The sequence below is a fragment of the Rhamphochromis sp. 'chilingali' genome (genome assembly GCF_963969265.1).
Source record: "Rhamphochromis sp. 'chilingali' genome assembly, chromosome: 13".
NCBI lineage: Eukaryota > Metazoa > Chordata > Actinopteri > Cichliformes > Cichlidae > Rhamphochromis > Rhamphochromis sp. 'chilingali'.
The window spans coordinates 4434683-4459096 of NC_137940.1; the positions used below are offsets into that span (position 1 = coordinate 4434683).

At 38.2% G+C, this 24414-nt stretch overlaps 3 protein-coding genes and 1 long non-coding RNA gene across 4 annotated transcripts; 1 reads left to right on the forward strand and 3 right to left on the reverse strand.

Annotated features, from left to right (window-relative positions):
* Positions 1 to 1751: 1751 nt before the first annotated feature.
* On the reverse strand, positions 1752 to 8725 carry rnf212 (ring finger protein 212; the record flags this gene model as incomplete). Its single annotated transcript, XM_080901453.1, has 12 exons — positions 1752 to 1885; positions 2781 to 2850; positions 3477 to 3522; positions 3692 to 3734; positions 4794 to 4851; positions 6522 to 6586; positions 7144 to 7203; positions 7283 to 7341; positions 7507 to 7563; positions 7735 to 7809; positions 7942 to 8003; positions 8605 to 8725. 12 exons carry the CDS (start codon positions 8723 to 8725, stop codon positions 1777 to 1779), a joined length of 825 nt encoding a protein of 274 aa, XP_080757579.1. The 3' UTR covers positions 1752 to 1776.
* On the forward strand, positions 8614 to 12015 carry LOC308408968. The gene is made up of 3 exons (XR_013973883.1): positions 8614 to 8753; positions 11653 to 11734; positions 11942 to 12015. It is a non-coding gene; the product is annotated as an uncharacterized lncRNA (long non-coding RNA).
* Positions 10993 to 12930, reverse strand: LOC308408967 (transmembrane emp24 domain-containing protein 11; the record flags this gene model as incomplete). The annotated part of the gene is made up of 5 exons (XM_080901454.1): positions 12777 to 12930; positions 11913 to 12004; positions 11650 to 11775; positions 11379 to 11525; positions 10993 to 11142 (listed from the first exon to the last, which is right to left on the reverse strand). Exons 1-5 carry the CDS (start codon positions 12904 to 12906, stop codon positions 10993 to 10995), a joined length of 645 nt encoding a protein of 214 aa, XP_080757580.1. The 5' UTR covers positions 12907 to 12930.
* A 2498-nt stretch (positions 12931 to 15428) lies between these two features.
* On the reverse strand, positions 15429 to 23794 carry spon2b (spondin 2b, extracellular matrix protein). Its single transcript, XM_080901948.1, has 6 exons — positions 23663 to 23794; positions 22337 to 22597; positions 21754 to 21977; positions 20444 to 20635; positions 18933 to 19119; positions 15429 to 16471 (listed from the first exon to the last, which is right to left on the reverse strand). The coding sequence occupies exons 2-6, from the start codon at positions 22569 to 22571 to the stop codon at positions 16293 to 16295; spliced, it is 1017 nt and encodes a 338-aa protein (XP_080758074.1). The 5' UTR covers positions 22572 to 22597; positions 23663 to 23794; the 3' UTR covers positions 15429 to 16292.
* Positions 23795 to 24414: the final 620 nt, after the last annotated feature.

The following is a 24414-nucleotide window of genomic DNA, read 5'->3' on the forward strand; positions in this document are numbered from 1 at the left end:
TATATGAGGTAAATCATTTATGATCTATAAAAGTAAATGCAAAATTTGAATGATAAAACTTTGTCAATACTTGTTCACTCAAACACTTTCATTACATTTCTTTGCTTTTCAAATTACATCTTCGACACTAAAAGTGATTCGACTTTATATAGAAGCAAGTTCTCTGCACCTCACTAAGACAAATAATTCAAATGTGAAATCATTTAGTTCATGTCTTGTCTTGCCTACAGGGGATTACACTTACCACACCAAAGTTATAAGACTGAAATACTGAGTGACAAAGTGTGAAGTCTGGATCAGATCAAGTGAGAAGCTTTTTCCTTCTCACACACACACACACACACACACACACACACACACACACACACACACACACACACACACACACACACACACACACACACACACACACACACACACACACACTCTATCCACACACACAAACAGGAGAGTGAAGATAGAGAGACTGAGAGAGGGAGGGGTGGACAAGCTGTGGGAACATGCTGCTGAATAATTACCACTGACATCAGAATAGTTTTCTTTAGCTCTCTGAAGTGGCAAAGCTCATTTGTACAGCCTGGAGCCATGCAGAGGTGTGTGTGAGTGCAACAGAGAAAGTCAAAGAGAGACCAAGAGAGAGAGAAAAAGAAATTATAGAAAAATTGTAATAAACTTACACACATTAAACAGTATAACACTTATTGAAGTTTCTTGAGCTTAATAGCACAAGAGTTCACCTGGTTTTTGTGTGTGTTTATTTGTGTGCGCCCATAAGGTAGTGATTATTTTGATTTAGTCTTCTAGCTGTCAATGTGTGACACCACGACAGCTGAACATGCCCTGGGGAGCCATTTCCCTCTAAGTGGACCTTAAAAAACAGGAAACGTCTTCAAATCCCACTGAAGCGAAGAAGAGGATCAGGCCTACAATTCTCTTACTTTACAAACGAGCACACACCCAAATGCAAGTGCCTGAACATAGCGTGCACAGACCCAGAACACACACACACAGTCCCACCTGAGCCCTCCTGAATAGACACCATTCTCCACCCTGACAGCCGGGAACAATAGAGGTGAAAACACAGCTTTTCAAAGACAGAATTGACCTGTCTGAACACATCAAGCGTCCTCGCCACCCGCTTCACTGCGTAAGCTTTTCCGTGCTGAGATGACTTCAGGTGATATCGTGTTTCTACGCGGCTACACTTTTCTTCGCCTTCACTTGCATTTGCTTTGTAACAGATATGAGGTTTGTGTTTCCAATGTTAAATCCAGCGGGCAAAGAAAATGTCATGTCAGATTGTGCCTTTAGCTAAAAGCTTGTAAGACTTTGTGGGCTGAGGCCTTTCTCCACTGGATTACTCAAAGTAATTTGGCCTGAATATTCTGACCTTTGACTACAAACCAGTCATTAATATAAAAGTGTACCAGATTTCACCAGAACGCCAAAGTTTGGTGTGAGCTAAAACTCTGTCAAAAATAGAAAACATTGAAACCATTTCAATCAGCAACAAGCCGCAGTGTTATCTTATCATCTGTTTATTGAATTTGTAGATTGAACACAATTTACCAAACTTAAATTTTAGGTTTGTAATCAATGTACATAAGAACAAATCTTGGCTTTAAGCTAAATACATTTAATTGTGTCTGTGAATTCACAGGTGTGTGAGTGAAACCAACATATAAACCGGGTGGTGACTCATTTTAGCTAGGCGTACTTCATCTAGAGACCTCATGACAGTTTTCGTGTGTGTTTATTAAGGAGGTGGTAGACCAGTTAGGACATGGAGTGCCTGGAGGAGGACGGTGGTCTAAAGATTGGAGACTTCCATCCAGAACTCTGGCCGAATGACACGTCTGGGGTAAAAGGTCCTCCTTGAAAACGGCTGGGAGACGATAAGAGAGGCAAACTGTTAATCTACTGTAACAACAACGAGGCATAATTGGATACACTACATGTCATTAAATGTAACCTTCTCTTTTTTTTACGCTCTCATTGATGCAGTTTTCTTGTTGTGTTTTATGTGGGGCAGAATCAACACAAATTTCACAGTAGTGAGATTTCTACATGTTCTCTGCGTTTTGAGTTAAAGTTTCTTCTGGATGACCCATGTTTGAGTTGGTTTCAGCTCTATACTCACCTGTTACCGCTCCCCTCGTTATCTGTTGTTTCTATATATATTGTCTCTGTCTCTGTTTATTCACTATCCCTCATAGCTGTGTGTAGCTCTCCACAGTACCTCGGCACTCTGAGTTTGACAGTGACGCTGTATCTCCTAGTAATCCTTAGAGTTGTTCATTCGCTGGCTTATCTGTTTGTTCCTGTGTATTTTTAGACTATGAGAATTAAATGCTCATTTTGAGTTTACTCCTGCCGTTTTGTGTGTTCTGAAATTGTGTCCACAAATAAATAGCTCACACAGTCATGACACCGCATGTTTTTCTTGAAACAAATGAACTGTTCTACAAAATGAAAAGCACACAAATGATCAGCACCAGCAATAAACGTAGGAAAACCTGAGACGTTTTGAAGTGTTTTTTAAACTAGCAGAAGATTATCAGACTTTTCTTTCCCAAACGAATACACAAAAAACAAAACTAATCAGTGAAAAAAACATCAGAAAGGCTCACAGGATATAAAATCTACACAGAACAGTGGCCCCAGCCACACCGGAGATTCCAACCACTAGCCTGCTTGCTGTGAGATAACACCGCTAATCACTACATCACCATGCTGCCTATGATATTGTTTTGATGTATTTAATGAATTAAACTTGTTACCTCACTGTGGCTGAGCATGCGGCGTGACTGGCTGACATGTTTGGGTTGGACGATCTGTGAGGCATGGTGCCTGCACATCACACAAGATAAAACCATGGTTAATCCTTAACACAAGTCAGATAAAAATGGCTCACAATGATTAAAAAAATTCCTGGGTAAACCATCAGAGATGGCAAGATAAACAGGTGAGTCATCTTCCAGAGTAATTTGCATCAAACTTGCACAGATGTTGCTACCAACAAACCAGGCAAAACACCTAAAGCTTGTACACGCGCCTCTGCAGCAGTTAGGTCTATAATTAATGACACAGCTCATCCTTATCTTGCAGTAACCATCAATCAAATCTTCTGTAAAAAGTATTTTTAATAGCATAATCAATCCACTGATGGTTACAAAATGATCCTCTTGTATATTAGCGTATGTCCTGAACTAAACTGCTATGTAGGTATAGTAGATATCTACAATGTCTAAAGTGATAAAGGAAGAGCAACTAAAGGACTGTCACCTTATTTATCTCTATTGATTTATTTACTATAGGTGGTCAAATCATCAGTTTCTAAGTCTCAAAATAGCAATAAACACAAGTGTACAATGACAGCATTTCCAGCAAATGGAAATATCTGACACAGATGACACCTCTTCCATTAGTTAAAACCAAAACCAGTAGCTGCATAACAGGCAGTAGAAAGCACATACCAGTCCATCCATCTTGTGAAGCTCTGATAAATGAGCCAGAGTTAGGCTGAAAGACAGATTCACAGAGAAACAGCACAAATCACAATGTTTTATTTGCTTAATACTTTCCATCATAATATACCAAAGCCTTAAAGTCAATGTCAGGATGCTGTGTAATCTCGACAGAATCTCATTCATAACAATGATAGACAGCGAGCGAAGTAACTGGGACTTACTTTCCAGAACAGGCTCCTTTGATCCACCTCCATGTTTTCAGTGCTGCCAGACAGGAAGGCACACTTCATTAGTTCTGTTGGCTTCAGTGTTTTTAACAGTGCACCGATACCTGAATGCTTTCGATTTTTCTTTAATAGGACAACATTTAAAGTTACATTAGTATTTATTTTTTCAATAGTAAAACACTGACACATCCTTAGTGAACAGTGGACGTTGCAGAAATTTTGCAAAAATTCATGTACAAATGAATACAAGAAAACATGGTATAATGTAGTGAAATAAATCTGACCTTCTATGTTCTATACGCATTTTAAACAGTTTTAGATAATTTATTAAATCCTTTATTAATTCTACACTAAACTGTAGAAGAAAAACTGTAAATGAACTTCAAAAATTATATCATTCACATTTTATTTTTACCAAAATCATGACTCTTGTGTGTAGTTTACTGTACTTGTGAGAGAAAACACAGATTATTTGAGTTGGGGGATTTTCAAAATATAAATCATTCACTCTGTGATACTTTAAGCAAGATCAAAATAATTTGAGACCAAATTTATATTATAATGGCACCACTTCACCCGCGTTGCCACCCAGCAAAGCAGAAAGACATCTATCAGCGACTAAAGTGCCAGCGGCTGAATCGACCCTGCAGGAAATGACATTTATATCCGCTCTCCATCTTTTAAAGCCAGTGTCTCAGTGGATAAAATAACAATAATACTATTAAATTCTGACACTCAATCAGTCCTGTGTCAGTACTGTGTAGGAAACCCAGTACGTTTTCCTGATTAAACCCAAGCAAAGATCAGCTTATTCAGGTGTGTGGATAGCCGCAGGGCAGGGCAAAGCTCACGGCAACGAAAGCTAACATAAGACATCAGTAGTGAAGCCAGGATATAACATGTTTGTGCTGTGAACTACCTCCTACTTTCTCTCTCTCTCTGAAGCCTGAGGTATAGTAAGAGAATAATATAGGCCAAAGAAGAAAAATTAGCAGCATGAGATAGAATGAAGAGAGTATTAATCAAAAATGAGCAGAAGGAGAAGGTCAGCGCTATTAAGGAAAATTGTGAAATAGTAGACAGAGACTATACTCACACATTAGTAGCTGAAGAGTGTCGTGAGAGGGACACAGAGTTATATGGTATCTGTAAGACTTAGACGAAAAAGAAGGAGCAAAATTTAAAGTAACTTAAAACATGCTGTATGCTTAGTGACAGACATTATTTAGTTATTCATAAAATGAACCACTTAGATGGTTGTTTTACAGTCTAAAAGTAATAAGGTTACAAAAGTTTCTGGTCTTTGTGCATGTTTTTTTTTTGCAACAAGCACTCATAGATTTAAATAAATATAATCTTTTATTATAATTAATTATAATAACAGATGTTTTATCTGCTTCATTGATTGTAGCATTAACAAAGTGTATAAAATAAACAAACCATGTGTTGTATAATAACTAAAAAAGTCACTTTGTTAGGTACACCATGCTGTTAATGATTGGACCCTCTTTTGCCTTCAGAACTGTCTTAATTCTTCATAACACACATTCAACAGGGTGCTGGAAACATTCCTAAGAGATTTTGATTCATAATGAAATGACAACATCACACAGTTGTTGTAGATTTGTTATCTGCAGATCCGTGAAACTCTCTTATTCCATTACATTCAAGAGGCGCACTGCTGGATTGAGATCTGGTGATTGTGGAGCCAATTTACAGTAAACTCATGTTAAAGAAATCGGTTTGAGTTTTGTGCATGGCACATTATTGTGCTGGACATCAATAATATCAACAATCCTCAGGCAGACTGTGGTGTTTAAACAATTGGCATTAAGCGGCCACCCTGAACTCACTCATACAACACAGTTCCACTCCCCAATCCAAAGACTTCCCTCTATACACAGACTACACAACTACCATCACCTCTGTGCAATACTTAATTTACGGGCTATAACCCACACTGTAAATATATAACACTATTTTTCCCCCAGTTTGTATATTTGCAGAGTTCTTACTTGTGGATACTGTTCATATGTACATACTGTAGTGCTACAGAACTGTGTACCTCACCCCCCTTTCTTTTCCCACGTGTCTGCACTGAATAAAGACACTTTGTATCTCACTGTACATGTGTATAGTGACAATAAAAGGCATTGTATTCTGTTCAAATTATACCAAGAAATCCCCCCCGGACCATCACACCACCGCCAGCCTGAACTGTTGACACATGGAAGGGTAGATCCCTGCTTATTTATGAGAAATTTTGACCCCTACCACTAGTATTGTCCAGTTTTGGTGAGCCCATGGGAGCTGTAAACTCACCCTCCTATTCTTAACTGACAGGAGTGGAGTGTGGTGTTTAAGGTCAAATGTGTTATCCATTCAGAGATGTTCTTTTGCTGCCCTCCTATCAGCTCACAGCAGTCTTATCCTCTGACCTCAGCTATCAGCAATAGAGAACTCCCTCTCACTGGATATTTTCTTTACCCATCTGACACCAACAACCACGCCACGTTCAAAGTCATTTAAATCAATTTTCTTCCGCATTCTGATGCTCAATTTGAACATCAGGTTGTCCCGTCCACGTGTACATGACTAAATGCACTGAATTGCTGCTACATGACTAGCTGAGTAGATATTAATGTTAACAAGCAGTTGAACAGGTATATCTGTGAAGTGGACAGTGAGTGCACATATACAATTCTTGCATAGGACAGAATTAGTAATAAAAATTGTTAATGGTACACAGTATGTCTGCATAGTTTGTCAGGCGTCATCAAAAAACAGATCATTACAGTTGCCAATACAATAAGAGATAGTTTACCTGGTTTATGTCCATGTGGGGTTTGGGAACTATGGCTCATATGGTGCCCAGATGAAGCTTTGGTACTGAGTAACAGGAGTAATAAATAATGTTAATCACTTACACAAAGCGCACCTGCTGAAACCTACACTAAGATAGCAGATGATGGCGTTTCTGCATGAAATCAGAGTGGATTAAGACATAAGAGATGAATGGAGCTGTAGTACTTTTATAGATTATTCTACACAGACTAGAAGTCTGTATTTTTATTGCTGAATTCATTTCAACATGCCCATGGAAACACTAAAGCATTACTATAGTTGAACCATAGATGTGCCAGGAGTGACACCTAGTGAACGGTGCGGAAGAACAACCAGTTGGTTGTAAAAGTCTTTAATCACAGGCTTTTAACTGCCTCCACTAATCATTATTTACTACTTTTTAAATTTTATTTTACCTTAACATCATTATTATTGATGCAAAACCCTAAAAAATGGTATTCAAATCTACAGCACAGGGAATTTAGCCAGACATTTGTTAATCAAAATAAAACATAAAATAAGAATTAGGGGAGCAATAACTGGCTTTAGCAGGCAGAAACTGACAATTACACATTGGGTTAACTATCTATTCAGTGTTGTACCTCTGAAGCTTTAGTGCATTTTCCAGCTTAGCAATGTAGGCACTCTGTTCATTCAGCTTCCTGTTAATTGGAAAAATAAATAAGAAACCCTTCCATCTTTTCACAAACTGCAGCTTATTTCAAATCTAATTTAACTTACTTTGTCATCTGCTGCATTTCTTGCTTCATCCTCACTACTGCCTCCTCCAGCTTTTCATTCTGCAAGTGATTAATTGATGAGTTTGGTACACTAGGTGGCATAAGCATCTGTTTCAGTTACTGTTGTCTTCAGAGCTAGACAGCCAGTGTGGTAGATGAGTTAAATGTTGCAGACTGATTGAAAAATACAATTTTAAGGCAAAGAAATAATAAGAAAAATATCACCCTTTGCTCGTAGTGAGTGAAGAGCCTCTTTTGATGTTTTTCCTGGTACTTTATAACCTGGGAAAATGCAGAATAAGTGCTGTTTTTGCAAGTTCTGCATTACACTATTGCATTTAAATCTCCATCTTTTGGATATATTTAAATGCTATACAGCACAATTGTTTACAGGTCACTGGAGATATACAATCGGATTATAGGTGTTTATATGAAGCAAGAAAATGACTGAACTTGGCTGATTTCCGTTAAGTGCTTGGCTGCCACCACCTTGATGTTTGAGAAAAGGGCCTTCACACCAGGGCTGCTCTGAAACGAGCACATTTAACATAACTCTAATGACAGCAGAATATTCAACTTTTAACAGTCTGATTATTAATGTGGCTATCCCACCCCAACACCCACAGTTACCTGGGAATTTCATGAGAAAAGAGTGCTTACTTTGTCAGACAGTGGTGACAGTTGGCATTTAGCGTTGCAGATATAACAGCTGCCTGGTTGGCCTGAAAGAAAGATTATATTTAAACCAAAATTACAAAGTCAAGAATATAATGCTGGCTCGCAAGGATAGGAAGACATGGAAGGACTGAAAATTGACATCAAGGGTTTCTGTCTGTGAAACAAAATCAGTTAAATGGGTTTGTCTAACCACGGGAGACAGACAAAGTCAATAGTCTGATTAAGGTGAGACCAATCATGAACAACTCCAGGGCTAATGAATAGTGATTAAAGGACCTCCAGGAGTACCATCCATTGGTGAATGGTGTAATTTCACTCTCAATTTTTGAATGAAACATATAATCACAGAGAATCACTGGTTTTCTTTATAATATAACAATCTCTAACACTGATATTTAATCTATTTTAAACATAGACCCCTAGGGAGATCCTTTCCTTTAGAGACAACTTAGAAACATGCAACACTCAGTGCAAAAAATAAATAATCAGCTCTGCAATATCACTTAGAGCCCAACAGATGTCCCTGTCTAATCATACTTTCATTTGCTGGGGAGTAGGAAGGCTGTAGACTTGGTGCTTAAATATATGCAGGTATTCCAAACAGTGATTGTTTTGACTGTGTTTGCAACAAAACTGTTTATGTACCTCTCTGATAACCTCTCTGATAACAACCACTACAGATGACATGGCCACAGCTTGTGACCGCCAGTTTGCGGTCGGCACTTTGAGGAAGAAAGCAGGAATTGCAGCAAACCCAGGAAGCCATTTCAAAACCTGCAGGAAAACAAGATTAGGTGAGGAGTTAATGAGCTAATTTAGCTAACGTTCTTTGCTAAATTACGTTTATGAATTAGCAGATTTAGCTAAACGGTCTTCTAACTCTTATTTACACATGCGTATTAGAATTGTTGCTGCATATCTTCTATATATAGTTCGTTTTTACAGCCATATTTCATTAAGGTTTATTAGATAACTATATTTATTACTTTGAAAACCTTGTGACTGCTGGTGAAGCTAAAGGCTAATTTAGCTTATATTAGCTCTGTCCTACTCCCAGAGTCATTAATGGATAATATATGTCCTCACTGCTTATAATAAAGGTAACTTCACCTTTTCGCTGATGGTCAATTGTTGTTGAAGCTGTTTGTCCAACTTCTAACTTAAATTGCTGAAAACCTGTAAATACCTATTTAAGATTATGCCTGTTGGACATTTGAACACCAGGTAAGCTATGAGTGAAATGCATCATAATCACATGATGATTCTTATGCTATTAGCTTATATTTTCTAAAATCATGGTACCTAATTATAACACATTCAACCTTTGTAAACATTGTGTATATTTTCCTAATTGCTGTCTATGATTTTCACCTTATTTAGGGCAAAATTGCAGTAATATAAACGATTATATTGAGTTAATGTCACACAAATCAAAGATTACAATGACCTAATGCCTCAAACAATACTTTATTCAACAAAAAACATTGCAAAAAACAAAAAAACAATTTTTCAAGCACCATTCCAAGTTTTTATGCAATTTTTTCACATTTTAATTTGCAAAGGATACAGTTGTGCTCAGAAGTTTACATGCATTCATCGTGGTCATGAATGTCATGGTAACTTTGGACTTTTAATCATGTCTTTGAACTGTTCTTTTTCCAGAGTGAAAAGCATACATCTTTAAATACTTTCAAGCTCTATGCACCCAAATCTTGATTTTATTTATTTATTTAGGATTTTCTGTAATCCACGACATCAAGAGAAAACATGCAGGCTCAAATATATGTCCACATTCATTTAAGTGCTTTAATAAACGGTGCTAAATGTTTTATGCTGTATTTTAACTTGACAAGACCAAGGCCAGTTAACTTTTGTGATCATGATTAACTACAACTGCTAGTTTCTCTTTTTAGCATAAAAACGATTTGATTGACACCACTGATTAGATTGACCAATGAGAAAGTCCAAGGAACTCAGATTTAAACATGAGAATTGTAGATTTACGCAAGTTGGGAAGATCTTTGGAAATAATTTCTAAACAACTGGAGTTTCCAAGATCATCAGTTCAAACAATTGTACAAATGTTATTTGGATGTTTCACCACTTTTTCTTTCTTCTGAAAGAAGACACAAACTGTCATGAAAGAAAATTGGTTAGGATGTTGAGGAATGCCAACCAAGAAAGAAGCCCTGACTCTAACTAAGAACACTACCAGCTAACAAGCATGAGGTGGTAGCCTCATGTTCTGGGTCTGTTTTGCTGTCAGTGGTACTGGTACATTGCACAAAGTGGGTAAAATAATGAAGAAGAAGGCCTACCTCCAAATTCTTCAACTTTACCTCAAATCAGCAACTAGATGGTTGAATGCAATTGGGTGTTAGAACAGGACAGTGATCCCAAACACATCAAAACTGATTTTAGAATTGATAAAGCAGGCTAATATTAGGTCTCTGGAGTGGCCTTCCCAAAGCCCTGACCTCAACGTTATTGAAAATTTGTGAACTATGCCTAAAAGCTGGATCTTTGCCAAGAAAGCAATCGATCTACAAGACACCTACCAATTTAGCCAAGTAGAGTGGTGAAATAGCCAGCCAAAATTATACCTTCATGGCTACTAAAAGTGGCGGATGCAATTTGAGAAGGGTCTTGCTAATCAAATATGATTCGGGGTATATGTATATATTTGATCCAACATGTATAATTGTGACCCTGTGAAATCCAAAATAGATTGAAACTTGAGCACCCAATTTTTGATTATAATCATTAAAAATGTGTGCTGCACAGTCATTCCACAGTTCACAGAAATCACTAAAACCCCAGATCACCACAACTTCATGCCCATGACGAATGTATGTACTTCATACCACAACTGTATATACAATAGTCTTAAACACCATACTCTAGAGCATCGCACCAGCTGTTTGGTAAAAACTGGCCTTTTTATTAAGCATTATAGCCCTAGAGCACTCAAACTTCACTGGTACAGGTATGTGAAATAAAAGTAAAAACAATGAGGCTGGTCAAAGTTGTTCATCAGACCAGTTTCTTCTCGATGAAGAAGTCTTTGAGTCTTTTCATCTGCCAGAAACCAACCACCAGCAGAATGGAGGTCTGCACTGCAGCCCACCACAACACTTTGCTGTTGGTGTTCTCACTGATCTGACGAAATACCTCCTCCTTCTCCTGAATGACAACAGGCAACAAAATAAAAAGAAAGAGAGAAGAATAGAATTGATAACCTGTTATATGATGTAATTTTACCATTTTAAAATGAATATATTCTCCTTCATTGGTAGCAGTGGAAAAAAGTACTTCACAATTCTTGACGTAAAATGAAGCTTATATCTGATATACTGGTCTCCTTACTGTATGTCAGGTTTAAACAACTGTTAAGACAGTGCAGTAAAATATTTATTTACCCTCTGGAACTCCTGCTGCCTGGTAATGTGAATCATCTGCTCCGTCAGGTGTCTAAGACTGTTCTCCAGGGCCTCCATGCTGTCCTTGGTCCTATCAGTATTGTGACCAACTGTGAACTCTCCCATTTGTACATCCAAATGTAGCTTCTGTGTAGCAAAATTGATAAACAGAAGTTAATGTTAACTATTAGTCAGTGTTTAAACGGGGAGTCCATTTATGTATTTTGCTTTGTTTTGAATAACATTTGTTCTGTGTGTCCACGTTTCTCACCAGACGTTCACGGGCAAAGACAGAAAAACTTGTCGAGTTTGTTTTAAAGCAAAGAAAATGCTGACCAGAAGTGTGAGCTGTGAAGGTGAATTTACCAAATTTCCCATATCGCTTGGACAACATAATCTGAAAAGTAGGAAAGTTACTATTATTATTAGGCTGTAATAAGCACTTGTTTTTGTTTATTTGTTTCTTTTTCATTTCCAAAGATACATATTTTTAGTGTAACATCACGTGAAGACATTCAAGTTTGAGTCCAGTACCTCACTGTTTGAATCTTTTACTGTCACAGTGAGGCCAAGTTGAGGTAATTTTGATAACGCCTTCACATCCCAAGGCTCCAAAAGAAAAAAGCCTAAAGGTAAGAGACACACACATGAGTGCAGACATATACACAAACAAAATTACACACACAGTAACTGCAAAGACCCATAGCAAGCTTGCAAGATTCGTGACATATGCTTATGATAAGATTGATCATTTCCAGTTTATTCTGTGGTTATCAAAACTCACCGTAATCATTAAAAAGTCTTAAATAGTCTGCGATGAACATCAAGGAAAAAAGATCTGAGAAATGTTAAGTAATGTAAAGTATCGCAAAACACTGGCACACATGCAGCTCAGTAAATATGGAAAACTGCAGAGAGAATCACTGAACTGCCGTGTGGTAAATAAGAACCAAATACAGTTTGTTTTAGCGACTCTCAGGTAGCTGTGTACCCAGGTGTTATTACTTGGTTATACATCCTTAAATACACTGCTTTTTCATGAGGTTCTTTCGTGAGGAGATCTTAAAAAGCACTCATTTTGATTTCCAACTCCATGAACCTTGCAGTTGGTGGAATGCTCTTTATATTTCTTTCTTTATTGTATTCATTTAACTACTGGATACATTGGAAGTGTTTCATTTAAAACAAGGCTCGAATAGCTTTTTATGGTTTTTGCACTTGCTCAAATTAGAAACGTAATATTGTGCATGTAAAGCTACTGTGTGATTCAAAAATCACATGGTTTTTAACATTTGTAAATAATTACATTCACCCTCAATCACTGATTCCACTTTTATTGCTATGATTGGGTATCATAAATGATACTCAGGAGGACTTTTCCCCATCTAAAACACTCACCGGTCACTAGTGTGTCTTCAGGAATCTCCTCAATGATGCATTTCTCCTCCTGCTCTCCAAGATGAAAAAACATGGCAGCAGCCAGCATCAGGTAACACTGAAGGAGAAAGCCAGTGCCTTGCAAACCCATTTTATGTTAACAGCAAACTATTAGATTACACTTAACAGTGACCTAATGCTTTGCCTGCAGTTCCAGTAGAGCCTTTATGTAGATCTGCAAATTCTAGCTCAAGTTTGAGGTATTTTCCATCTAATGATGTCCATATGTGAGAGTGTGAGAAACTCACAGGTGCTACTTTGTGTGACAAGTTATTCTGGTAATTTTGTAACTGGTTAACCTGGCAACCAATAGAAAAGCTGCAATGGCAAGCATGTACCTGATATAGGGTATCTAGCTGTTTCTTCGTTTCACTGCAGATTATATTTATATTCTGACACTAACACGAGGTAGGAATAAGCATCATGAACTTTTGGTCACATATAACAATTTGTAGTGTCACTTATAAAAAATGTTGTGTGTTTATCAAGGATGTACTTTACATTTACCTCAGTAAAATTCAAGAAGGTGCTTTCCAGTTTTTTTCTGTACTTTAGAGTACCAAAGGACAATTATATGCAAAATATTAGCACATTGTAATATAGTAAGTTGATTGTTTGACAGTGTCCCATTATGTAATCAGTAGGGATGGGTACCAGTATCAGGTGAAATGATGGCACCGGTTCTGACATAAACGGTAGTAACCAGACCGAAAAGCAGCGCACATTTTGGTGCTTTTTTTTCCCTGAGCTATGATACACTTTAGATTCTAGCCAATCATTTTAAGTTTCCAAGGATAGTAGGCGGGCCCAGGTACGTACTTTCTTTTAGAGCAGAGCTACAGATTAAAAATGCCCAAGGCGAAGCGGTCAAAAGTCTGGCTGTACTTCACAGCAAAAGATGCAAACCCAGCAGCAACAAGTGCTTTAAGCTGATACTGTGATACTGTCAAAGGAGGTAACACCTCAAATCCGATGAAACACCTGGCGACGCATAGCGTTTTTTTAAAAGCCGAGAAATGCGCCGTATTTGATAGCTTGCTGTGAGACCTCACACCGTGCACATATCGGACCCGGAGTTAGCAACATCCCCCAAAAACCCGAAGAGGAGAGTCCTGGCCCCTAGCCCTGCCAGTGTAGCAGAAATGATGATGATGATGATGCAGCAGCAGCCGTTCTTCTCTGCGTGAGTAGCTTCATGTTGTTCGTGTATAATTTACGTTGAGTAGGCTAACCACGTTATTACATTAATGCATGTAAGGTGAACTAGCAAACACCATCATAGCTACATGCGGCTGTCTTCTTGTTTGATGGCAGATACTCCCTTCACCCTGGCCAAAAAGGCTAAAATGACCAAAGAAAAAGTGGAAAACAGCTAAATATGAGAGGTTTTTGGACAAAGTTTGTGTTTTTTCCATTGTTTAAGCACTGCTTCCAGCCAAGAGTGATACCATATATGCCCCATAGCTGCAGAAAATGCTAACATTGTTATCTTTTTACAAAAAAACAGCTGAACATGAGAGGTTTTTTTTGTGGACCAATTTTGTGTTCTCCATTCTTCAAGCACCGGTTTGAGCACCGTTTGAGCACCAGCACCGTTTCAAAAGTACCGGTTTGGCACCGGTATCGGATAAAACCTAAACAATACCCATCCCTAGTAATCAGTGTAGGAAATGTAATCAAGTCCATTGCGTAAAATGCCATATGTTTACCTTAGATGAGGTCACATGCAGAGAAAACTCCCACACACACTGAATGAACCCATCTCATATTTAGCATCTGCAAAAGTTGTCATTTCTAAAGTAAGCAAAGAATCAGATTTCCTTCTCATCCCACACTCTGGTAACTTTACAGGAAGCTTGAATAGTAAATCAGTACTTTTATCATACCAATAAAATAACCACAGGTTTTATACTGCGTCTGTTAAAAATTCAATTTCACAAACAAAGCAGGGATATTTCTCGTGACATTGCACCAAACTGGATGTTTACATTACTCTTACTTCTAACACATAGTTAGTGAACCTACAATAGAAATGCTAAAACACACATCTTTAGCTCAGTAATTTTCCTCTCCCTCTTCCGAACGGAAGGACATCCCTCATGTCCCAGATGTTTAGTTCTTATTGCTATTCAGTCTGCCGTCTGTAGGTTCAGTGTTGGCTTGGTGGGAATATCTGTTTTACATATTTACGCTAATATCGTTTACTTAAAATTATGTCGTCTTCATCGTGCCCTGAAAGAAAAGGTCATTTTTCTATGTACATATATATTTTTGTGCAGTAGGATTTATGCTTTATAGCCTTTATGTGAAATTAATTTCTTGCTTTAAGATTTTAAACTTTGAGTTCTAAACATTTCATGAACTCTTTAATCACTGGAGATCACTTGTGTTCACTTTATGACCAACACTTCATTAGGGTGAATTCAGTCCAAAACTGTGTGAACCGAGGTCAGCTTGTCCTCTACACTCCATTGGATCCTGCAAACGCAACATCAGTAATATTAACTTAATGCATGCCTAATATTTAAAGGTGATAATCAACAGGCCATGACAGTTTTAATTAAACGACGCCACCATTTGTTTCTTGAGAAAACAGGAATCAAAGAGGAAACAGTATTGTAAGTTGTATTTACATTTTATTGACCTTTACAAAAAAAATACACATATTTTTAGTGTTTTAGTATTTTACAAAGCAAGTTTTTCTGTTTTAACTCAGTAACGTAAAGGAATACAAATTATTTCAGATTTCATATGCTGTACACTACAGGTTAAAATCCTGTCAATAAATATATCCATTTTCTTTAGGAAAACAAGCGCAATGTTTCTTTAAACATTATGTTTTAAATTTAGGAAAGTGTATATGTCACTTTTGTTATCATATTACTTCTGCTAATGGGGCTATTGAAGCACCGTATTTCCACCTTTTCTTAGTTTGATATAATTTGTATAATTTTGGATCTTATGCCAGGATTTATTTCTAAATCCTCTAAATAAAAGCTGCTGGGAGTAGCAAACAAATATTTGTGATCTTCAGAAGTGTCAAAGCAAATCCAATTACAGTGCCAACTTGTGTTTTCAGCTCATTTTCTAATTACCAAACAGCATTGATCTCTCCCCAGACAATTTTGATCATCTGCCAAAACTGAATTGGTATCTAATGGCTATTTTGCCAAACTACACCTCTTTAGTGCTGTCAGATCTATCAATATGAAGGGAAGATTAAGGATTTTTTTAAGGCACACTCTCCCAGTTGAACAGTCACATAATCAGTATGTATATTAGTGATTTCCACAGAAACAGTTTGGTCAGGGAGAGCCGATGGAAGCTGGTTTGTGATGGTTAAACTTCATGTGATTAAATCGTGGACCTTTTACTGTTGCTGTTGCGTCTTCGTCCTTTCCTCCCTTTTCTGGCTTTCCTCTCCTTCTTCTTTCTCCTCTCCTTCCTCTCTTTCTTTTCCCTCCTTTCCTGGCCTAGTCATAAACAGTTGTCTGGGAAACACTTCCGCTCTTCCTCCAGCAGGGGACAGGCTGCTCCATTGTTGGCTGGGTGCATTATGATGTAGCGCGTGCGGTGCTGAACGCCTGACTCTCCACATTTGCCCTTGCACAAGCCCCAGGGAGACCACACTGACACTTCACAGTCCAGAGGGGTATCTGCAGAGAAGGGCGGGCAGCATAGCAATCATATTAACAATCAGGTTTCCATTCTGCTAATTTGTTGCTCTTAACTTTTTGCACATGACTTATAAGATGAGTAATATGTCGTAATCAGGAAAATCTTCTTTTCTTTTTATAACACAAAATTATTAAAGGGTGTTGCCGTGCTTTGTGTGTAGGGCTTATGAACCCACATTTTCTCATTATAGACTCTTTGAGTGGTTGCACTGCTGGAGTTAATTTTCATTTTGCTTTACTTTCATTTGTAGAGTGGGTTTTTGCTCATTGTGCTTACTTTTTTAATTTTTGCCTCAGAGTAAACAGTGCTGCTACTTAATGACTCCTCTGCAACAGATCATGATTTAGCCCCTTATTAGGAGACACCTCAATTATAATAGAGGGTAAGGAAGCATCCTCTGACTTTCTGCTTTTTCAGCTAACCTAATAAAAATGTAATCCTTTTAAAGTCTTATCATCACATTATGTTTTTTGGTGCTTTCAGACTACTTGCTGATGTACCTCAGTCAAGCTCTTGGTGGGCTTCTATGCAGCTGATATGAATCACAGTTGTCAGTTAGAGAGTAGAAAAGCAGAAGGAAGGGAGGTTGTATGGAAGCTGCATAGATGGACATTTGGATATCAAGTGAAAGGCTGATAACTCCCTTTAAAATTTATGTTCAAGAATAACAAAGCGAAGGTTAATGTGACAAAAGGTTGCAGAAACGCAAAGATGATTTAACCTGATTTTCCATCAGTGTCTCACAGATCTAGAACAGGTGCTTACTGATCATTAAAGAAAAGTTTTGTTCAAGCTCTGGGGAGAATACACAAATACGATGGAGGGATAATGACAGGGGTAGGATAAACAGACACAAGGGTAAGATGGAGCATTGGGAACAGGGGGAGGAAACCCCAACAGATTGTTGGCCATTCTCTGTTGTTTGTTGATGGGTTGTCGGGGGAACGGTCTTGTAGTCTGTGATGCTGACTCAGACCCTTGCAGTTACCCTCAACCCTGCTTCTGATTAATGCTCTGTCAGCTCTTTTGCCAGGCCAACATGCTATCTATTACTTTTTCCCCCTTAAAAAAACTTTTCCCAGTCAAGTCATCTATTTAGACTTTCCATGGTGAATTGTGCTTTTATAAAAGGCTGTTTTGCCCTCCCTATCACATGCATCATTCACACAAAGTTACTTGTCTGCTGCATTGCTAACTTTTAGTTTGATACAGCTTTTCCATGTACATTTTCCAAGATGTCTTTGTATTCTTCCTTTCTCTACAGAAGAGTCTTAAATAGTCTCGGAACCCACATATCCAGCTTCACCCATGAAATAAATTCCAGTGTTTATGTCCCACTTGGCATCATGACTAAAAATTTACTGTATATAATTTCTATACAGTTTTCATAAAGTACTCTTTGACATCTTTTATCACACATCTTTTGCCTCTTATACTAGATGCCAGATGTGTTTCTGGTATTTTCTGGTACCCTGACTCTGGCTTGGATTTTCTGGTCTTTGGTTGGAAACAGTTTAGTTTGTGTGTGGCCTGTAATGTTTCCTAAATTCCCCCAAAATGAGCAAGTCCCTGCCTTATGTTAAAACCTTACACCTGAGTTTGACAAAGCATGTAGAATTCTGTATTCATTTTGTTCTGTATATACTTTTAGTTTAGCCTTTAACAACAAATATAATATATATAGTATCAGTAGAATAAGAAAGACACTATAGAGTTGGTGTTCTTCTGAAGTCTGTCTTTGTCTCATATGTTTGCCTAATTCAGTTATGGATGCATTCAGGGTTTGTCACCAGAATGACTTGTAGCTGCCAAGACAGTATCTTGAATGCAGAATAAAACATAGATAAATATATGGGGATAAAAATATCCCTATTGGTGTGTTAACCAGGTCAGATTGAGAACCATTGAGGATTGGGATTAATGTAGCAGGGCTCTAGACTAACTTTTTGCCATGGGCGTACCGGTACGCCTAACTTTAAAAAGTTAGGCATACCGGCACAAAAGTTAGGCGCACACAAATTTTATAATAATTTATATAATATAATGTGTTTTCTGGAAACACTGTGCTTTTGCGACCAAATTGGTCGCACTCTAGAGCCCTGTGTAGAGTTCTCTTTCAATTGTCACTCAGTAGATTACTCAGTTTTCAGAGAACCGGGGTTACGCGAGTAATGGTTCACGCATGGATCTGTGTTAAGACATAAAGGAGGACATGATGCCATTTAAACGACTGCTCCTAATTTTCCCATAAACATTTCCCAAAACATAGGACTCTAGTGAGTGTGAAACTGAGACCAAACTGAGATGTTAACTGCCACATCCTTGAGTTCTAGCTTTTGTTATTGTGTTCTGTACTATGCTGTAAAATGCATGTTTCAAAGAAAGTAGATGAATCATATAAAAACAGAAATTCTTCATTTACTTGTTATTCAGACTTACTTATGAGCTTATCTTCAATCTCATTTCCTGTTGGCAGCTGGTTGGATTGAGTGGGCTCCATGGGCAGGCTGATGATCTTATTGGTCTTCTTTATTTTGGTCAGTGTGACCTTCGCAATGGGTGGTAGGTGCTTTAGGCGGGGGTAGAAGAAGGAATTGGCTGGGTGACTAGGGAAAGAGGAAGTGATCTGTGAAGAGGAAAATGGACAAGGAATATCTATCAAGATATGTGTTGTAACAAGCCTCTTCAGACTGATTTTGCTGCTGCATGGGCTTACAATTGATACTAAAAGTTGAAATTACAGTTTAATAGAAAAGAAAGCTGGTATCACGGCAACAGCTGCCATATTCTTTTGATTTTTGCTGGAGGATTTAGGGAAGTATAAATGTCTTTAGGTGCTTCCTGGAGGCAGATAGTGCACACAGCTGTGTCGGTGGTGGCTTAATTACCTTTATCAACATTACTAAACCTCAAATACTCTCATATAGTTTACTAGTTACACTTTAATTGATTTTCTGTTATGTCTCACTGAACTCAGCCTGGTGATGATTTCCATATACAGTGGAACCCCGACTTACGAATACCCCATTTAACAAAAAATTCAAGTTACGAAGGCACTCGCAGCAATATTTCTGCCCGCGTTACGGCAAAATGCCCACGTAACGAAATCCGCTGGCTGTGATTGGCTGAGCCCAGAATGCCTACAATGCCCACAATGCCTTCCGAATCATGTGACAACCCCCTTGGCTTTCGTACTTGCGCTTTGCTGTTTCACTTGAACGACGTATTGGTGTTCCAGTTAGCAATTAGCCTATAGCCTATCGTTCACTCAAAAGGCGCGATGGGTGCTTCGACTTACGAAAATTTTCGACTTACGAAAGACCCTCGGGAACGAATTAATTTCATAAGTCGGGGTTCCACTGTAGTGCATTATAATATAAATTCAGCAATATGACCAAATTGTGAAAAAGTCAGAAAGTTTCTGTTTTGTTTCCCTGTTTATTCATAGTCTTTTTCAGTTTTTTGTACTATTTTGACATTACTGTCTAACCAGCTAACTTAACATTTGTAGCTGATGAAAAAGTCGTCTTAAATATGAAAAAAAGATGCTGGTATTGACCAGACCTAAATTATCCCTGGACCATTGTGCTTGCAGTGTACTGATGGATAAGACTTACACCATGTTATTGGTTGAGGGATGCATTTTAAAACTTATAATTATGTTTAAATTTACCTTAAATATAGCCTTATAGTTATGTCTCTATTCTTTTTGCTTTTTCTGGTTGAAATGTGCAGAAATAAATATTCTAATGAGTGTAGTTTATTTTGTTAAAGCAGTGTTGTAATTTTTGGGCAAATTCAGCAGCCGTAGAGTGTTGCTGTACATCACTTCAATACAGCATCTCTGTATGAGTCTAATAGAAACACTAATGTTTTCATTACTAGCTGTTGACAATCAGGATTTCTAAATACCCGGGTTTACTATGGATTCATGCACCTGTGCTGCCCACCTGTGTGATTTTATCCTGTGGGATGGTCTCAAAGTTGGGAGACGAGAAGGTGAACCCACTGTCAGTTCCTGCATCATATGGAAAAAGATCCACTGACACATTTTCTTTCCAGTGGTCGCCATCACACAGGTCTATACTGTCCACACCCACAAACCAGTCCGGGCTTGGGACGATACGTACAATAAATGACAGCTGTGAATGGAGAAAGTAAAACATAAGAAGTGAGTTAAAATGTAGCCACAGGCAGAGATGAGAATAGAAAAGGAAAGAAAAACATAATAAAATCCTTTCCAAACATCTTTCCAACATCTTAATTCTCAAACCTCCTTCAAGGACCACTAAATACTTCTAAATCATATATGATGTCTGTGTTTTACAATGATTTATTTTATTGTGCATTAATATGCTCTTTTTTTAAGCATGACATAATAGAGATTCGTAGTCTTGTACCGGATCCACCACTCTACAAGTGCACTTTTGTTCCAGCATGGCTTGCTTTTATTTTGGTGACCATCTTATGTTTCCAATTGGCTTTTTCCAAGCTTAACAAATTTTCGTCAGATGTGCCAGAGGTTTTATTAGCTACCCAGAGACTCATCAGTGGGAAGTTTAACTGCAAACTTCTGCAGAGGTTACATAATTCGAAGAGACATTAATTAGACTTGTTACAGTTACAGAAGCTCGCTTTTTGGTGTAGTTTACAGGAAAAAATAACTGTCAGGAGCTTGTTTTATAGGAACATTTTGTTGCTGCATCAGCCTAATTAAAGAGGCATTATGCAGTTTTTCTCACAGTATAACTTCATATTATGAACAATTATCAGTAGTGTGGCAGGTTATTATTTGACTACAAAGACACTGGATGCAAATTTTAAAATGGTTGCAATTTTGATATATATATTAACATATAATATATAACATAGCAACAAAACATCTTCAGTAGAAATAATGTCCGAGTTTACACCAAATTTCTTATTTGCACTTACATGAAATTTAAATAACAGTGAAACATTGAAAACTTCACTGACACTGAAATATTTGTAACCTTTGCAAACTACAGTGGAAGTTATTGTATAATCTGATGTGGTGCTGATTCCTAGAATGATAATTTCCACTTTAAAACAGTTTATTTATATTATGGTCAAATTTGAAACCTGTTTGGTCTGGGTACCTATCTGTAAGGCTTTATTATTGGGCTAAACAGAGCTATGATTCTAAGTGCTTATTTGGGAATTCTTCACACCACCTTATCTATGCTGACCTGTCAGTGACAAGCCTTGCATGCACTTAATGCCCTGTTGAGAAACTTACAAAGGAGTGCCTGGCAAAGACCTCAAACTCAGTGTTCATCTGGCCTGTGCCGCCCACGACAGCGGGAGCGGAGAGGATCCCATAAACACTCTGGATGCGTTCACCGGCCGTCTCAACTTCCTTCACAAGCGTCCAAGCCTCACCTTTCTCCGTGAACTCCCTCACTCCATTGCTGGCAAACTCATTACGTTGCCACATGTGGTAGTCAGAGCTGTGGGTCACCCCTAATGGAAAAGAAAGGATGAAAAATTGTTGTTTCAGCAGGTGTTAGTCTGAATAGTGAGATCATGTACAGTACATCTTGGCAAAGGGAAATTAATGGAGTTCTGTGACTGTTTTCTAGTGTTTTTGGACTGAATTGGGCAGATGTATAACATCCTACTAGTGGGTAAAATGTGATACAAATAAAAAATAGGATTGTTTTTGAATAACCCTATAGTAAACAGTTGGTGCATTCCTCTTCTGATTTATTCAAAAGACATTTTATGTTGTCGCTTTCTGTTTTTCAACCACCCAATAGATCTTGCCACATTGACCTGAAAATAATGTGACCAATAACTTGCCTTAGGTTAGGTGCACTTACCAATAAGATTTGACCACTGTGCAGGAGGACGGTAGCGAGGATACTGCTTAGGAAAAGCTGCCTGGGTCCACTTGCCAGTAAATGTTAGACTATACTGGGCAGTTTCTGAAGCTGTGCACATGGGGATGTCAGTAGGGACAGGCATCGAATGAATTCCTTGGCCCAGACTTAGCATCAAGACAATCAGGTGACAGAGTGCCTCAGAGAAGGAGATAGTCATTTTTGTGGTGTCCATGATAAGAGTAGATCGGGGGAGAAGACCTGAATGAGGTGCATAAAAGAAAATGGTAAAGAAGGAAGACTAGTCAGTAATAATATAGAGCTGCAAAGAAGTACCTGGTCAGTTACTACACAGTAAACACTATTTTGTACTTTTTTCTTTTATAAAGGTCTTATAACAGCGGCCTAACCATAAATATTGGTTTTCCAAATAAAAGTCTTCTCATTCTTTTTGATTCTTATAATCTTATATATTTAAGACAGATCAGCACCAAGAAAACTGTGATCAGACACCAGTAACATTGGGTTTAACAACTTCTTTATACAAGGGACATTTGTTTCTAGGCAGTCTTTCCACTTTTTATACTTGTAAAGTTAGTTTAGCGTTGTTAAAGTGGCAGAAGGAAATCTGACATTTATTAGGATACATACAGCGAAAGTGTAATCGCACTTGCAGTCTGCTAAACCATCCATCTCTGTATTACCTGCATTAAAGGTACTAAATAGAAGTAAGCTATTCTTCTTCTCCATTGGATATCTCATTATTGCCTTCTTCCAGTCATGGCTGCATCTTCCCTGAACTCTGTCATTAAAGCTCCAGTGTGGGTCTTCTGATTTAGTCGTTCAGTTAGCAGTATCACTTTCATGCTCATATGTGTCACTGTTTAATGAAGAGTTCAAGTGCTGCATCCCTGCTTCTCAGAGGGTATATAAATGAACAGCTTTCGCATAGATTGCAACACATTTTTAGTATTTAACCCTGAGCAAGTAAGACACTTTATCTTGACACTGCCAGGTCTTTCAGAATTAGCAGCTTTTCCATTCTTTTAACATTTTGTTCTTAATTTAAATATTTACAATTAAATTAAAAATGGCTACATTTACATTTTTTATCACCTTTGCTTACTCTGAATATGTTATCACTTAAATACTTTGTACTTGTTTAAAAGTCCTGTGTCTTAAAAACTGTTAATAGCTCACAGCTCTGTAGCTACCTATGGTTCAACTCTTACATCCATCAATTTGTGTAGATTAGTAGTCTAAGCAGTCTTTTAGCTGGAAGGCTATGCAGAAACAGGGTAAATGTGTGCTGTAGAAACTACTCACTGGGTTTGCTCAGGGTTCCAGATGAATGATGGACTGCAGCTGAGTGGAGTAGAGGGCTGAAGGTGAGGAGAAGGGGAGAGGAGAGCTGTGGATGTGGCTGTCGGGACGAGTGACTGCAAAGTTCCAAGTCCTTTTCCGCCTATTTATGTGTTTTAGGAGTTTCACCCCTCGCTTTCCTCCCCTCCTTTCCCCTATTTCCCCCCCTCTTCCCCCTTGGGCTCCACTCCCCTCTCCAGCTTGCTCCACGCTTTCACTCAGTCTCTATCTTCATGCAAATGACTTCCTTGCCCCCTTCATGCCCTTTGACTTTGGCTCTCCCTCCTTCACCCGCCTCCTCCTCTCTCCCGTACTCTTTATAAGTATCCCATTAAATGAATAATGCGTTCAGCAGTTCTGCGTGCACTGCCAGGGGTCCGATGCAGTCCGTGGTTAGAGTTTCAGTTCACAGTTTGATACTGTAGCTCTCTAAACCTACATATATGACTAATGAGGTTAATGGTGTACTTATTCTCTAACGGTTTCTTGGTCACATTTTTGAATTTCAGTTGAGCTACTAGATCCAGTCCCAGTGCTGCTTTTTAAGTCACCTAGGAAGTTTTATTGCCTATGTCGTTGTCAATTTGCATACTTTCTTTGATGTGTTTTTCAGGGGCTTATAAAGTCAGTCAGCATTATATTACAAAATGCAGAGGAGTTACAGGGTTTCAGACACAACAAGATTGTGTTTTTGGTGGCTCTTGGTAAGTGATTGG